This window comes from Lipophrys pholis (genome assembly GCF_963383615.2).
Source record: "Lipophrys pholis genome assembly, chromosome: 14".
Taxonomy (NCBI): domain Eukaryota; kingdom Metazoa; phylum Chordata; class Actinopteri; order Blenniiformes; family Blenniidae; genus Lipophrys; species Lipophrys pholis.
The window spans coordinates 20,607,700-20,623,192 of record NC_137633.1 but is presented as its reverse complement, the minus strand read 5'-3'; the positions used below and the strand labels follow the sequence as shown (position 1 = coordinate 20,623,192).

At 45.5% G+C, this 15,493-nt stretch overlaps 1 protein-coding gene across 1 annotated transcript in view; it reads left to right on the top strand.

Moving 5' to 3' along the window:
- kif26ab (kinesin family member 26Ab) overlaps positions 1 to 14,972 on the top strand; it is an 85,796-nt gene extending 70,824 nt beyond the window's left edge. The window contains exons 6-16 of the mRNA XM_080480741.1: positions 142 to 354; positions 1,339 to 1,432; positions 2,027 to 2,289; positions 3,316 to 3,499; positions 4,995 to 5,154; positions 5,493 to 5,655; positions 6,938 to 10,187; positions 10,663 to 10,856; positions 11,721 to 11,744; positions 12,395 to 12,545; positions 12,975 to 14,972. Of these exons, the coding sequence (XP_080336867.1) occupies positions 142 to 354; positions 1,339 to 1,432; positions 2,027 to 2,289; positions 3,316 to 3,499; positions 4,995 to 5,154; positions 5,493 to 5,655; positions 6,938 to 10,187; positions 10,663 to 10,856; positions 11,721 to 11,744; positions 12,395 to 12,545; positions 12,975 to 13,156 (4,878 nt within the window). The 3' untranslated portion in view covers positions 13,157 to 14,972. The remainder of the gene's footprint in view (positions 1 to 141; positions 355 to 1,338; positions 1,433 to 2,026; positions 2,290 to 3,315; positions 3,500 to 4,994; positions 5,155 to 5,492; positions 5,656 to 6,937; positions 10,188 to 10,662; positions 10,857 to 11,720; positions 11,745 to 12,394; positions 12,546 to 12,974) is intronic.
- The last annotated feature ends 521 nt before the right edge of the window (positions 14,973 to 15,493 follow it).

Genomic DNA, 15,493 nt, shown 5'->3' with positions numbered 1-15,493 from the left:
TGAAGGACGCTCTCAGCGTGTGACTTGTATACTGAATTTCTGCATTTCAACACGATTTTCTTGTTCGAAACCAAGTATAAAAGATTCGGTCTTTGAGATTCATAATCTCCTAATACATCCGTCTTTCTCTCTGTGTCTCAGGTGAAAGTGATGATGCGTATCTGTCCATCTCTGGAGGCTGGAGACTCCTCAGAGTCTCAGTCCTTCTTGAAGGTGGACAGCAGGAAGAAGCAGCTCACGCTCTACGACCCCGCGTCCAGTCCACACTCCAGCTCAGGGCACAGGCGATCCGCCACCGTGGCGGTTCCCAAGATATTCGCCTTCGATGCTGTTTTTACCCAGGATGCCTCACAAGTAAGTACTGTATTGTATGTGTGTGTTGTCGGCCCTCTCAAGGGCGAACGGGACGTCTTAATGCTCGCAGGGTGTGGCCGGAGGCTTAGAGAAAAAATGCCTGTCTTGGGTCAGGGGCCATTCTTACCAGTGTGGGTCTAACAGCTGGGTCTTTTAAAACTCCTGAGGAATGATATGAATCCACTCCACTTATATCTAACCTCTCCTTTCATGGCATAGCTATATCTAACCTCAGCCCCCTGCAGCACACAACAGGCACACCCACCGAGATCAAAGATGAAGGTCGGACGTGTGTTTACTGTCACGCAACACAGGAGTGGATCGTTTCTGCTTCGTGAGGCAACTTATTATTAAAATAATTTTATTCCATCAGAGTTACTTTCAAGCGACAAACTTTCAAGAAGTTTTCAGTGTAACATGTATTTCCCCCCGGTGCCGTAAACTCTAAATAGCTCTGAGAGCGGAGGAGGTTGTCATCACTGGTGTAGGACTTCATTTCCATCGCGGTGACAACTTCAGATCTTCTGTCACGCCACCTACATGGAGCAATTATTCTCCCAAGCAAGCTGCTGATAGCTTAAGCCTAAATGTTTCTGCAGCAGCGCTGAGGCCAAGCTGCTAGATTGTGCCGCTGGGACCGCGCTGCTGGTGGCTAACTGCTACAGCAAGCTGTTGTGCTGTTCCAGGTCTTGTTTGCCGTGTGATGTATGGGAAGGGGCCTCCGCTGCAAGAAGCCCTGCCCCAGAGGACCCCTGCTGAAACAGATTGCTGAAAAAACACAGGCTGCATGTCGCAGCGTACGCAAACACACACCCGCCTGAGTGATGAAAAACACTGGAACTATTAATGTGATTTGGTGTAACCGAAGCCCAAATAGCAGCTCACCTTTACAGGACCTTCTTTTGGATTCATTGTTTTCAGGATGCCCGTGTTTCTCTGCTGCAAATTGAATGCGAGGGCTCTGTCTCTTTGTGTTTCTCTCAGGCTGAGGTGTGCTCAGGGACGGTAGCAGAGGTCATTCAGTCCGTGGTGAACGGTGCAGACGGCTGCATCTTCTGCTTCGGCCAAGTCAAGCTCGGTAAGCTCGTCCGCCGGCCACAGATTAGACAAGTACCTTTGTTAACCGCAGAGAACTCTCATTGCTCTTTGTTAGCTACACTTGCTGTCCACAATTGGCTTAGCGATGCACTGAGGTGAGTCGAGGAATGGAAGATTGGAGGAAAAGGAATGGGTAGCGAGTCCAAAGGTGGGGGTGGGAGGTAAAGCACCGCACTCAGGCTTCAGGGCTCAGTCTGTAATTAAAATCTTAGTAATTGGCCTGGGCAGTGCTATTAGGCTGAAGGGCTTTTTGTCTCATGCTGGTGTTTCCACCAGCTATAACTCTGCACTGAATGCATCTAAAAAAAAAAAGGTCCTCGGATTAGCATTTGACTTTTATTTGGCATGCACTGAATATTACCTGCCTTCCACTCTTCAGCTATTATTAATATTTTCATCAGCCGTTGTTAAACACAATAACTCTCAGAAAAGACGGCCGTCTCTATTCCGAGGATTTTCTACCCATTGCAGACAGCTTGATGAAATACGCCATTTTACTTTGAACATATAGTGGGTTAGCAAACACAAAGCAGTAATTCATCTCTGTCCTCCTCTCCCTTTCACATGTCCCCAGGCAAGACATACACCATGATTGGCAAAGACAGCTCCACCCAGAGCCTCGGCATCGTGCCCTGTGCCATTTCCTGGCTCTTCAAGCTCATCAACGAGCGCAAGGAGAAGACCAGCACGCGCTTCTCGGTGCGCGTGTCCGCGGTGGAGATCTTCGGGAAGGACGAGGAGCTGAAGGACCTGCTGTCTGAGGTTTCCACAGGGAGCCTGCAGGAAGGCCAGTCGCCGGGAATCCACCTGAGAGAGGATCCCATCTGCGGCACTCAGGTGAGGAGCATTTCATCTCTCCAGTTTTCTCTTTGTTCGCTGATCGTTTCGGTCTCTCTGAGGGCTGGAAAGTATTAGTCTGTCTGAGTATTGATCTTTTTCTCTCTATGATCTAAATCTTCTCCTCCCAAAGATTTTTAAACTTTATGAGTTCAAGCGTGTGTGCGTGTGTGCGTGTGTGCGTGTGTGCGTGTGTGCGTGTGTGCGTGTGTGCGTGTGTGTGTGTGTGTGTGTGTGTGTGTGTGTGTGTGTGTGTGTGTGTGTGTGTGTGTGTGTGTGTGTGTGTGTGTGTGTGTGTGTGTGTGTGTGTGTGTGTGTGTGTGTGTGTGTGTGTGTGTGTGTGTGTTTTTATCTCCCAGGACTTACTCGTCTCCACCCTCGCTGCTCTTGAAATCCTTGCTTTATATCTGTGGTATTGATGGCTTTCTTCTTACCTTTGTATTGACTCTCCTGTCAGCATCCATCAGCATCTATTACCGATGTGTTAGCTATAGCCCTCGAAAGCACAATCGAAGTATTATTGGGGGATGGTGGAGGACTGCAGATGTGAAGGCACTCACAGGTGTGGCTGTCAGATGTTTTTTTGGGGGAAATCTCTGGACTCAGACATCAAAGCTTGTGCAGCTCTGTGAAGCTCCTTCCTGCACTTCCTCTCAGCAGTCAATCACCGGCTCCCTTTATGATGCATCCGCCTTGTCTCCCCCTTCTGACTCCTCCCTTTTTATCTGTATCCCACCACTACCATCATCGCATCACAGTGAGGAAAATGCCCCTGCCTCCTGCTCCACTATTACCTCTCCTAATCCTCATCCCTCTGTGTGCATATCTGCGTTTTTAATTGCCCCCGAGACCCAATCTAATGGGCAAGAAATGTGTGCCGGGGTCCAATTAGCTGGCTCCCCTCTCTTCCTAGTTCATCTCTTGCACTGTATCCTTTTCACATCTCTCCTCTTTCTAAAGCCCTATGTGGTCTCCTTTGCTCACCCTAACCTGCAGCTCTCCCTCCCCCCTCCCTCCTCCCCACAGCTCCAGAATCAGAGCGAGCTCCGAGCTCCGACCGCTGAGAAAGCTGCCTTCTTCCTGGACGCCGCCATCGCTGCACGCAGCACCAGCAGGCCGAATGTTGACGAGGATGAGCGACGTAACTCGCACATGCTGTTCACGCTGCACATCTACCAATACCGCATGGAGAAGAGTGGCAAGGGCGGAAGTGAGTATCGCCGTACTAAAGCCTTTCAGTTGCAGAAAACATACAGTCTGACACCATCAATTGAAATTCAGCTCCTCTAGTTATTATATTGTGGGGTATTCCAGCTAAAACTAGGACTCTCCACCCTGAAACCATGTGCAGATTGAAGTGTGTATAATAGATGGATGAATGGTGCAGTTGATGGATGTATGTAATGATGGATAGTCAATATATTGAGAAAATCCCCCAATTAGGCATTAAGTTTGTGTCAGTTATGCAAATATACCAAAATAGATGGAGTCTCTATTTCACAGTGTTTATGGATATATTGGTTTTGACCTCTGCAAAACAGAACACATATAACACACTCGAGCTCGGAGCATATGAAGGTTTAGTGCACCGCTGACAGTAGTTTAATGATTCTCTCTGCTGTCGTAATAAAAAGCACTCATCCACGTAAGAATGTCACAGCAATCACGGCTCTGATTGTCACAGCTAATACGCTGCATTGGAATTCACCATCGATTGTGTCTGATTCTTTTGATTTTCTATGACTAACTTTTAGAGAAGCATCATTACCGCGAGCCACACATCTGTGTTCGCTGCACTTTGGATGACTTCAGTTTGGGAATCTCTCTCATAAATAAGTCAAGCAGCTTAAACAGAGCTGTGCAGCTTCTGTCATTGTGCCACTGTGCATGAGGAAACTGTATTTTGGGGGATGCTTTCCCATGCATATTGATATCTGTGTGTGCTTAATGGTGTTTCTTACAGTGTTCTTGGATTCGTGCATCCACAGATTTAGTATGTGTATCGCTAAATGTGTGCATGTATAATTCAATTAGTATGTGTCCACAGGGGCCTGTAAATGTCTTCACCTCCTCTTTAAATGTCCTCTAATTCATCTGGAGCTGTAGAAGTGGGTCTTGCTATTCTTCTCCATGTCAAAGATTTGTATGTAACAGAAGGGATTTGTTTGTCCATAGCATAGAATGAAAAGCTCACAATTGCCTTTCCCTCAATTGTGTGTCAATATATGTACAGCCTTTGCTCAGTGACTCCAAACAGAACATTGTAGGACATGGGGTATAACACTGCAAGGACAGACTGAGGAAAAAAACCTCAAATCATATGGCTATGGTCAAACCAGTCATGGCAGGAGAGCAAAATCCACTTAGGAGTGATCTGCCTTAGGTGAAGGTGAAGTCATCCTTGTAGGTTATTATAGCGGAAAATGAAAATCAGTCTTTGTAAATGCGCCAAATCTATTATTCTTGTCCAAATAACAAAATTGTGTTACACAAACACAAACCTGCACAAATCCCAGCATGCAAGATTGAATCTTATTACAGACACACCACTATTATTACACACGCACACAAACATCGATACGTGTCCACAAATTGAGATGCAGAAACACAAGTCTCACACGCACAAGTCATTTTGCAGCCATAATAGCCCCATAAACTTGAGCAGGGAGTGTCCTCATCTGGTTCTTCTTCTGCTGTTGACACAGTGTCTGGCGGACGCAGCAGGCTGCACCTTATCGACTTGGGGAGCTGTGAAAAGGTCCTCAGCAAGAGCAGAGACGGAGGCGGGGGCTTGTGTCTCTCCCTCAATGCACTGGGAAACGTCATAATGGCTTTAGCAAATGGAGCAAAGCATGTACCTTACAGGTAAGGCAGCCTCCTTTCGGTTTCCCCTTTCAGATTGCGAGCCATTGCGTCTATATGTGAATTGTTTCAGGCAAGCCGCTGCATGTGTTGTCAACCTTGCCTGTTTGCTGTTACCTTTTATTTAGTTTGTTTAGTCATACAACAGCTTTCCCCGGTGTTGCGCAGGCTTATGTTTTAGTAACTCAAGTATAAAAAGATTAGTGACACGTCATTTGGGAGTGTTTTTCCAGTTCAGAGAGTTTAAAACGGCTTACCCAGGAGAAATGTTAGCTGCCTCCATCATCACTTAAAAATATTACTGTGCCGTTCGCTAATAATGATGTAAATGCACCCCGTAGGGACAGCAAGCTGACAATGCTGTTGAGGGAGTCCCTTGGCAACATCAACTGCAGAACCACCATGATTGCCCACATCTCCGATTCCCCGTCCAACTACGCTGACTCACTCAACACCATCCAGCTGGCATCCCGGATCCACCGCATGAGGAAGAAAAAAACCAAGGTAACTGATGACTACAGACAAACGTTGCTTCTTCATATGTTGCAATGAAGTGATAAACGTCTAAGAAATGAAAGCTCTGTTGTGTGTTTAATAATTTACCACGTCCCTCTAGCAACCTTTTCTGATACTTATCAACAGACTGCGGGGTGAGGCCTTTTTTTCTCTAACCCAACATGCAAACTACATAGATTTCTGTGTAAACAGATGCCGTTTTCAAAACGAATGCTCAAAAAGCTTTGCATTTCTACTTGAAATGTGTTTGTGCCAACAGGGTCTAAGTATTAACCTTCAGTTGCAGGTGTATATGCAAGAATCTACTCACCTCGCCTTCATTTCCAAAATAAAAGCCTCAAAGTAGAACCTGTCAGATAATACTTTTTATTGAAAAGCGATTCCAACAACATACAACAATGTGAAACAACCAGGAATTAAGCGACTCCACCTTGCTGCTGTAAAAAAATTTTAGGTGTATAATGTGACTTGCAGGTAGAAGGAGATTAGTATGATTCATTTAGTGAAAGAGGGGAGACATCGACTGAAGGAGGGTTCCCACATATTTCCCCCTGGAAATTTCACCCCGCTTAATAATCACATTTGTGCACTGTTTCATGTTATCCGTTTCCGTTTAATAAATCCTGTGTAATTGTTAGTAAACAAGATATTTAAGCAATGCTGTTATAGCAATTACATTACTAATGTGAAAACTTTGTTTACGTTCATCATAAATTTTGTCCTTTCGGCTCCTACATTTTTCTTTCCTTCTGTAATTTTGGAGCTATTAAGGAAATGAATGTGTGAAAATGTCTGCAAATGAAATATCATCAGAGCAGTAACTCAGAGCTAGTTATTCTCAGCTCTGTAACACATAATCATGTAATCAATACCGCTGCCTGAGGATGTGTGTAATGCATTCTCTTGGATTAGGGAAATATGTGCTGCAGATAATTAGGTGGAGCGACAGCATGTATTTATTTCTTATTGGTCCCAGTTATAATTATAATTCAGCACACATTCAGCAATTTATATCATTGACATTAATTTCTGTGTAATTATTGATGTGAACTTTTCACCTTTAGATAAATATTGACTGATAATTTTGCAGGAATAATTGATTATGCTATGAAACAGTTAAGAGATGACTCTACTGTAAATTATGGAGGTTAAAATGGTTTTGTCAAATGGAGAGATTGTTACATTAATACTTTAAGAAGATAAAACTCCATTACTGTCATCACATAATGAGATCATTTTCAAAAAGACTGATGACTCATCTGCTCTGCAGTATGCATCCAGTTCATCCGGAGGGGAGAGTTCCTGTGAGGAAGGGAGGATCCGCCGGCCGCCCCACCTCAGACCCTTCCACCCCCGGACGGTAGCCCTGGACCCGGACCTGCCCTCCCTGCTGAGTGACCCAGACTACTCCTCCAGCAGTGAGCAGTCCTGTGATACGGTTATCTACGTGGGCCCCGGAGGAACGGCAATCTCAGACAGAGAGCTTAGTGACAATGAAGGCCCGCCTGCCTTCGTACCGATCATCCCCTCCCTGAACAAGAAGAGGTCGTCAAAGGACGGCCCTCTGGACAGAGACCACTTCTTTAAATGCAACACTTTTGCCGAGCTCCAGGAGAGGCTCGAGTGTATAGACGGCAGTGAAGAACCCACAGCCTTTGTTGGAGAAGGCAAGCGAAGTCAGGCAAGTCCCAAGTCAGACAAATCCAAGGAGAGCCAAGGCTCCGTTTCACCAAAGACTGTCGCAACTATTTCTCAAGAGGACACCTCACCCAAACATTCTCCTAAATCTGCCCCCACACAAACATCCTGCAGTCCCAACGCTAAATCTAAAGCGGACGATTCTCAGAGGCAGTGTTCGTCTGCAGACTGGAAGCCGCCGGAGAATGTTCAGACTACATGCAGAACCAGTGCTGATGGTGAGAAGATCTTAGCTTCAGAAAGCAAACTGACAACTGCTGCGGTACCGACCTCTGAGCCAGTGGTGAGGGAGAAGGTCTACTTCAACAGGAAAGCTTTGCCGAAGCCCGCCCCCCCTCCTTCTCAGCTGAAACAAAATGCTGACATTGAAGAGCGTTCAAGCACCAGAATGCCGCCTGTGGGAATGAGCCACCAGGCTGTGAAGAGGAGGGACCCCTGCATGAGCCCTTTGCTCAGAGCTCCCATAGAGGTGTGCCAGGTGCGCTCCACCTTGAGGGAAAGATGCCTAGACCGGGACATCCTCCGAGCCACTGTCACGCTGCAGCAGCCCGTGGAGTTGAACGGAGAGGATGAGCTGGTGTTTACTGTGGTAGAGGAGCTTTCCATTGGCAGTATCATTGATAATGGTCGGCCATCGAGCATCATCAGCTTCAACAGTGACTGTTCCCTGCAGGCTCTGGCCTCTGGTTCTCGACCTGTCAGCATCATCAGCAGCATAAATGATGAATTTGATGCATACACGTCAGCTGAGGGAGCGGCAGATGTGAACATTGCGGTGATCACGCCCGTTCAAGGGGGAGCAGCAGAGTGTGCAGACAAAAGAGGGGCATCCATCAGCTCTTGGCTGAGTGACGTTAGTGTTTGCACCGTGGAAAGTGAAGGAACTCATTCCACTGATGTCTTCCTTCCACAAGCCAAACACATGGGACCAGAAGCCACATTTTACTTTGATTCCCTGGACATGTTTCACTGTGTATCCTCTCCAAGAGATGCTAAGAACTCCCTAAATGACAGCGGATTTGGTTTCTCTGAACTGGACAGCGATAGTGCTGCTTCAAGCAAGCTATCCTTGACAAAGTGCCCCCCATCACCAGAATCAGCAAAAGGCTCCCTCAGATTCACATCAAAGATGACTAAAGCACACTCGGTTAGCTCCTCCCCGCTTCCACACGGCCCCTCCATGGTCCACTCTAGTCTTCCCAGGAAGATTAAACCTACCTCATCCATCTCTCACAGTAGTAGCAGTAGCAGCAGCAGCAGCAGAGAGCCATCGAGGCAGGAAGCTCGGCAGGAGGATCCTTGGCAACGCGTCAACAACCACTCAGAACCTCAGTTTTTGGACTCCAGCAGCACCAGCAAATTTCTCAGAAATCCCCCCAGTGGCATCCCTTCCAGCAGAACATCCAACAACAGCAACAGTGTACCTCGTCCACCGAAGGTGCAGGGGTCTACCTCATCCCAGAGGGTGGTGGATGGCTGCGAGAAGTCGTTCAGTAAGAATCCACCCAGTAAAATGCCTCAGCTGAGAAGAGGCGCCACCACACTGGGAACTGTACCTGTCATCCATTCCTCCGCTGACTACAAGGGAGCCCAGGATATTATAGCATCTACCACAAGCCTTAAATTTTCCTCTCTCGGTAAAAACAGCAAGGCTAACTCTCAGAAAGCGAGCAATCTCCCTAATGCTGGCTGCACGTCACCTCCACCACCTCCAGTGAGGAAGTCCAGTCTCGACCATAAGACTAAGACCCTGCTGCCCCAAAGTGCCTTAAAGTCAGCATATGGGGAGGCAGTAAAAACCTCTGGAGCAAGGAGTGCTGTATCAGAGGATGAGCTTGAGGTACGTCACAGAGTAGACTCCAATAGCTTCAAAACCTCGAGCCTCACAGCCAAAGTTACTTCTAGCCTGAAAGCCAGAGGACCTAGAGGAGAGGCTGGGCAGCATTACGGCAGTCAAATGTCTTTGGAAAAGTATGAAAGCTTGTCCTTATCAGGTTCTAGAGCTACGCTTAGTAGAGAGAATAGTGGGACAAGTCTGGGGAGCAGTAGTAGCAGGACCAACAAGTCAATTCCACGATTTGGTATTCCTAATTCATCGAGCTCTCCTATAGCTACGTGTCCATCTTCTCCAAGTGCAGGAAATATCAGCAAAGCTGCTCAGGCCAAAGCTTCAATAAATCCAAGAACTTTAGGAGCCGTTAATGGGAGTAAGGCACGCTCGCTGTCTGCCAGCAGCTCTAAGGGCCTGAGCTCCTCCACAAAGTCTTTGGCCTCTGCAGTGAGCAGAAACACCAATGCCAACCTCCCCCCTTCTGGACGAACGTCGACACCTCGGACCGCCGCCGCCGTCGCCGTCACCAGTAAGCCTGGAAGAGGAACCATCATGGGCACGAAGCAGGCCATCAGGGCGGCAAATAGCCGAGTGAGCGAACTGGCAACTGGTAACATAGCAGGCAAACACATGAGAGGTTCCGGAGATTCAGACAGCGGGAACGACAGCGGGGTGAACGTGAGTGAAGACAAAGCCCCCATCGCCATGCTGCCCTCTCCTTACAGTAAAATCACCGCGCCCAGGCGGCCGCAGCGCTACAGCAGTGGCCATGGCAGCGACAACAGCAGCGTACTGAGCGGAGAGCTTCCTCCAGCTATGGGCCGGACGGCTCTGTTTTACCACAGCGGCGGCAGCAGTGGATACGAGAGCATGATTCGAGACAGCGAGGCCACGGGCAGTGCTTCCTCTGCCCATGACTCCATGAGTGAAAGCAGCATCACCTCTTCAGGCAGGGCGAGGAGCGCCAAGTATCCCAAGAAGAGAGCAAATGGTGAGAAACTCATTTGGGGTTTTGGGGGTTTTCATTGTTCATGGAGGGAATATTAACAAATATTACTGATACTATTCCAGTTCCAGGTTTCGATTGGAAACTCAGCTCTAAACCTGCAGGAGAAATGAGTGCCCTCTCTGAGGAAATAATGAATCCATTATAGTCACAAATTGGTATTTCATTGGATTTCTCTCCTCTTGAATCAGCAGCATATATTATTCATACACATATTTCATATGATAATGAATGTTTCAAACAAGAGGAATGCATAATGGTCCAAACAGACGGTACTTGTTTGAGGTTTTTACTCTGTATACAACACAAATAATAATACTGAGTTGTATTTTGGAGCTTTTACGTAATTCATGCAGTATCGGAACCAATACCTGATAACTGGTGTCAGTACATCTCTAGAGCTCAAATATTTTCTTAAGGATGCCTGTCAGCATTGTCTAACGTATTCATGGCTTTGTAGGCTTCCAGAGAAGACGGCTGATCCCGGCACCTCTACCGGACACCTCGTCCCTGGGGAAGAAGGCAGGTGCGGCAGGCCAGTGGGTGGACTTGCCTCCGATGTCCGGACCACTGAAGGAGCCCTTTGAGATCAAGGTGTATGAGATCGACGATGTGGAACGGCTCCAAAGGCGGCGTCAGGAGGAAGCTGCAGAGGTGGGTGGAGGGTCACTGCTGACATGTCCTACACGGTGCTTCAGCTTGCTCAACTTGTTGTGGCTAATGTAATATCGGCCCGAGAGCCTGCGAATCCCACTTCCTAAGCCTCAGCAATTTTTCACATTTGCAACGCTGATGTCATGACGTGCTCAAGATGTGTCGCGTAGACTTTCTCTGTGGGAATTTCTTGGTTCGCTTCTTCCCAGTTTCTTTTTAAAGAACATGACGGGAATGATCTGTCCCAGACGTCTGACCTCCAGTGAGCTCAGTGGCAAATCCTGGAGTTAAAATGTCTGCGCGCTGATTCCCAGAGCCCGGTATTTTGGCAGCGCTCCTCAGGAATGTCGAGAGTTCAGGAGGCAATTACTGACGGGGGTTAATTGGTCTGAGGATAAGCGATGAGTGGGCTCACTGCCGACGACGGCTACGCTGATTCTGAAGGGCGTGAGGAAAAAAAGATGAAGTGATGAAGAGATTGTTGAGCAAATGTATGATGTGTGCGAGTGATGACGGCCGACCCCAGATCAAATCAGCTGGTCTCTGGATGCCTGATTGCTTTTTATAGCTGCTCCTCTCGTGGATCATTAACTGCTGCAGCCAGTGAGGTTTTTTTTTTTTTTCAGAAAAGGTATTAAATCACCTAAAGTTTGATTTACTTTCAAATAGAATGAAAGTATCTATAATCATTTTCTCTTGATTATCACTGACAAGTCATGAACGGCATTTCCCTTTTTTCCTCCAATAGAAGTTTTTGACTATATCTGTCGGACAAATATATATTTTGTTCCAATATTTGCATGCATGACTTTCTTGTTCAACATGTTAACCTGGTCTTTCTGTTTTCTTCTGCCTTTTCTTCAGCAACCATTCCAAGATGTTGACAAGGTGAGTTTCTTTGTTTTATGTCTCAGACTGCAATCTGTACTGACTCTGTGTTTATTTGATTGCATATTACGGTTTTATTTAAATCATAAAGAATGCACTATAGTTTTTATGAATAGTACAATATTTCCCTTTGGACTCCATTTTCTGCTAAAGGAAGCCTTTTAAATTCTATTCAGTTTCATTTATATGGCACCAATTACAACATGGCCATGTAGTGGGACTTTACATTCAAATAAAATACAGAGGAAACAAAGGAATCCCACATGAACAGCTCAGTGGAAAAGAAATGTGATTTTCATCAGAAAGAACCCTCCAGCAGGGGCAAGCTCGGAGCTTTCTAATTGGACCAGTTGAAAGAAGAAGTGATGGAAAAGAAAGCAACAAACAAGTTCAAATACACAAATTGCAAATGAGCACAAACTTCTGGCAAAGTTGAAGGTACGAAGAAGATAGAGAGTGCAGAGTACAGTAGAGAGACAAAGCACTGAATGAAATGTGCAAGCAGTCCAAAGTTCCATTCACGTTTTCAAGAGAAAAGCTGATCTTACTTTTGGAAAACCTAAAATAGCAGCAATAGTCTTCATCTAACTGTTCTGCTTGTTCTTTTTTCATGCATTTTCTGTACTGACCCACCTCTGTCCTCCTCCCAGGGCCTGCTGTATTTTAACAGTAAGCTGAAGATGCTGGAGAGAAGGCAGCAGCAAGTGAGAGAGCTGAGGGTGAAGCATCAAGTGTTGTTGGAGGAGTTGGAGGACACCAAAGCCCGACTGATGATGGACCCCAGCAAGTGGCTAGGAGAGTGTGAGTTCGCCTTCACTTCACTGTAACGATGGAGGCACAGGGTGGTACTGAAAATAACCTCTGAGAAACAACCAAAACTTTGCTCTATTTGGATACGTACTCCCTAATCTGACTTTTGGTTCATGTTCACTCGGTTACATTATTTTCCTTAACATCTGCTTTGGTGCAGTTTAAAGCTTTTGGTACTCTGTATCAGCAAGGAAAGAAAGGTTAGTATTCATAGTCGTCCTTTAAAAGGTGGTATCTGTTCATCCCTAGTTTTTATCTTTAGTTTCACTGGGAACCAATGACCATTGTAGGGAACCACAAACAAGAAAAGTTCAATAACAGCAGTTGCCTAAAACCCGTGCCTCTATTTATGCTCCGCCCCTCTTTACTTGTCGACATTTTGATGGAAAACCATGTAACATGAATTTCTCATGTCAACAGTTGAGGTGGACCAGGATTTGGACAAGGAGTCTCCGGAGTACCTGGAGGCTTTGGCTCAGGCCACGGAGGAGCTGGAGTTCTGCGTCAACCTGTGCAAGTCCCACGTCATGATGGTCACCTGCTTCGACATCAGCATGTCGACGCCCGTCACCCAGGAGGGACTGCGAGAGGTCGAAGTCTGAGGACGCGAGGAGTTGTCGAGGTTGAAGGACGAGGAAGTGAGAAGACAAAAGGTTCATGAAATGTAGCAGTTCTGGAATGAAGACCAAGAGACCGAGATGAGATGAGATGAGATGAGAGTGGATCTGTACACGAAAACAGAGGAAATCTTTACTGTCAAGCTACAGTGCCTCGTTGTCTGGGACATGGCAGAGAAATGAAACGCGAGCACAAATGCCGTCGCCGCTGTGGCACGGCAGTGGCCATTAATTACTAAAGAGTCAATGAACAACACCTGGAAGTGCCTTTTTTACTGTTTTTTTTTTTTTTTTTGCTTTGAGTCATTATTTTTCATACGGTGCAGGTATCTTAAACGTACCGAAGCAAACCCTGAACTTATTGCTTTTAAGAAAAATATTTTATATTGCATTGTATAGTGTATTTAAATGGATATGTGGTGTGTAAAAATATCCTTTGAAGGGGGGAAAACAAAGAAGAAAAAAAAAAAAAAGAAGCAATAAGCTAATGTTATTGCGCTCCCAGACTTTGCCTTTTCTCTTGTTTCAAACCTCAGTCAGCATTTTATCCATGTCCATTCAGCCTCTTGCGCCTTATGTTAACTCTCTGGTTCTGTACTTTTCTAGATTCTCAAACTGGACTATGTTATCTCATCATTTGCTGTTGTCACTCAGGCCCTGCCGGTGGACGCCTGCAGGGGAGAGTGACTGTTTTTCCCTCCAGTTGCCTTGATCAAAATGGGTCTCAGTGGATGCACTAAGGTAGAGCAGCATTTATGTCGGGGGACGGAAAGCTTATTCAGAGCCCTGCTTGCCGTGTTTATCTCACTCAAAATAAGAGATTAAGCCAAAACATATCAATCAGAGGAGCACTGTGACGGACAGTGAGTGATTTTTCGTGATTCAGCCATTCTTTCTGCTGAGAGACTTAACCTTCCCTTCGACAATAGTGTAATGAATGGCGACGCCGATGGCGGCGCTCATCAGTTTCTCTCAAATGGGCTTGGACTGTGGGCTTTCTGTGTACTGTAAAACAAAAAAGGCGTTGAGTTTCTGCCCGAGTTTAACACAATACTCTTTGCAAGCCCGACCAAGCCTATAGGCTCTATGCATTCCAGTACATTTAAAAACCTCAACACAGCCTCTTTCACCCCCCACCCCCCACCCCCACCCCACTCTACTTCTTTTTAAGTAGACAAATTAGGCATATTGATCTGGACTCCAGAAATGTTGTGTCTCTCATGAAAGGAGGCAGTGAATAAGAGCAGATGATTGTGGTATATTTAGCAAAATCAATCCTGATATCTGCTCTGTGAAGCTGCCAGAATGTGCTTCTGAATCAAACCGCTGACACAGAACGAACAAAGATGATCGTTGGAAAAAAAATAAAGAAACAGTCTGGCTTTGATGTATCTTGTGAGTGTTTGGTTTCTATATCTATGACAAATATGATTTAGTTTTGTTCCTTTACAAAAAAAATAAAAGTACTCTCTCAGGCCCTCTCTGAAGATGCTGCATGAGATTTTTTAATCATTTTTAAGAATGATTTCTACTCCATTTTTACCATTCAAATTTTTTACGATAAGTTCAATTTTCACTGATGTGTGGGGTTAGGCTCATAAATTAAATAACTATTACCAAACATGACCTTTTTTCCAAGAAATGATTATATGTGAGGTCATATTTCATATCAAAACCCATATTTTCTAATATCTTTGTTTTTGTATAGGATTTTCCAAACCCTGTGTATAAATGTATGATATGGCAGCTTGTGTTTTACTTTTACAGTACCTGTGAATAAAATGTTTCTTCTTACGAATGATTTGAAGTTGGATGTTTTTTCACACACAGGTTCACTTCAACTGCACATGCGCTCCACGGTTGTATTAAATAGTTCTTGTCCACATGCTCAGTTGATGGATAATAACAATAATCTCCTGAGGCTTGGTAGTTTTATAGTTGAGTCACTGCAATAATCCAATTTGGTTCCATTGTTAATGTTCCTTGTGAAAAGAAACAACAGCACCTACTAGTGGCCTGGCATGCTAACTACATTGTTTTCAGTGTTTCTACCATTATCGGGTGAACTGACGTGAAACTTTTCTGAAACGAATACGGAAAAATGTGCATTTTCACTTGAAACATGTAAACAATGCCTTATAAAGGATGTGATCATGACATCACAGTAGTGGACACGCCTACTTTCATGAATATAAGAGCTGGAGCCTTTAAAAGAAAAACAATGTGCATTAACACAGGTCTTTTCAGAAACTACAAATTGCTTCTGTTCCTATTTGGGATCTCTGGTGTTGGAAATGGGCCCCGAACTTCAGGGTAGGAACT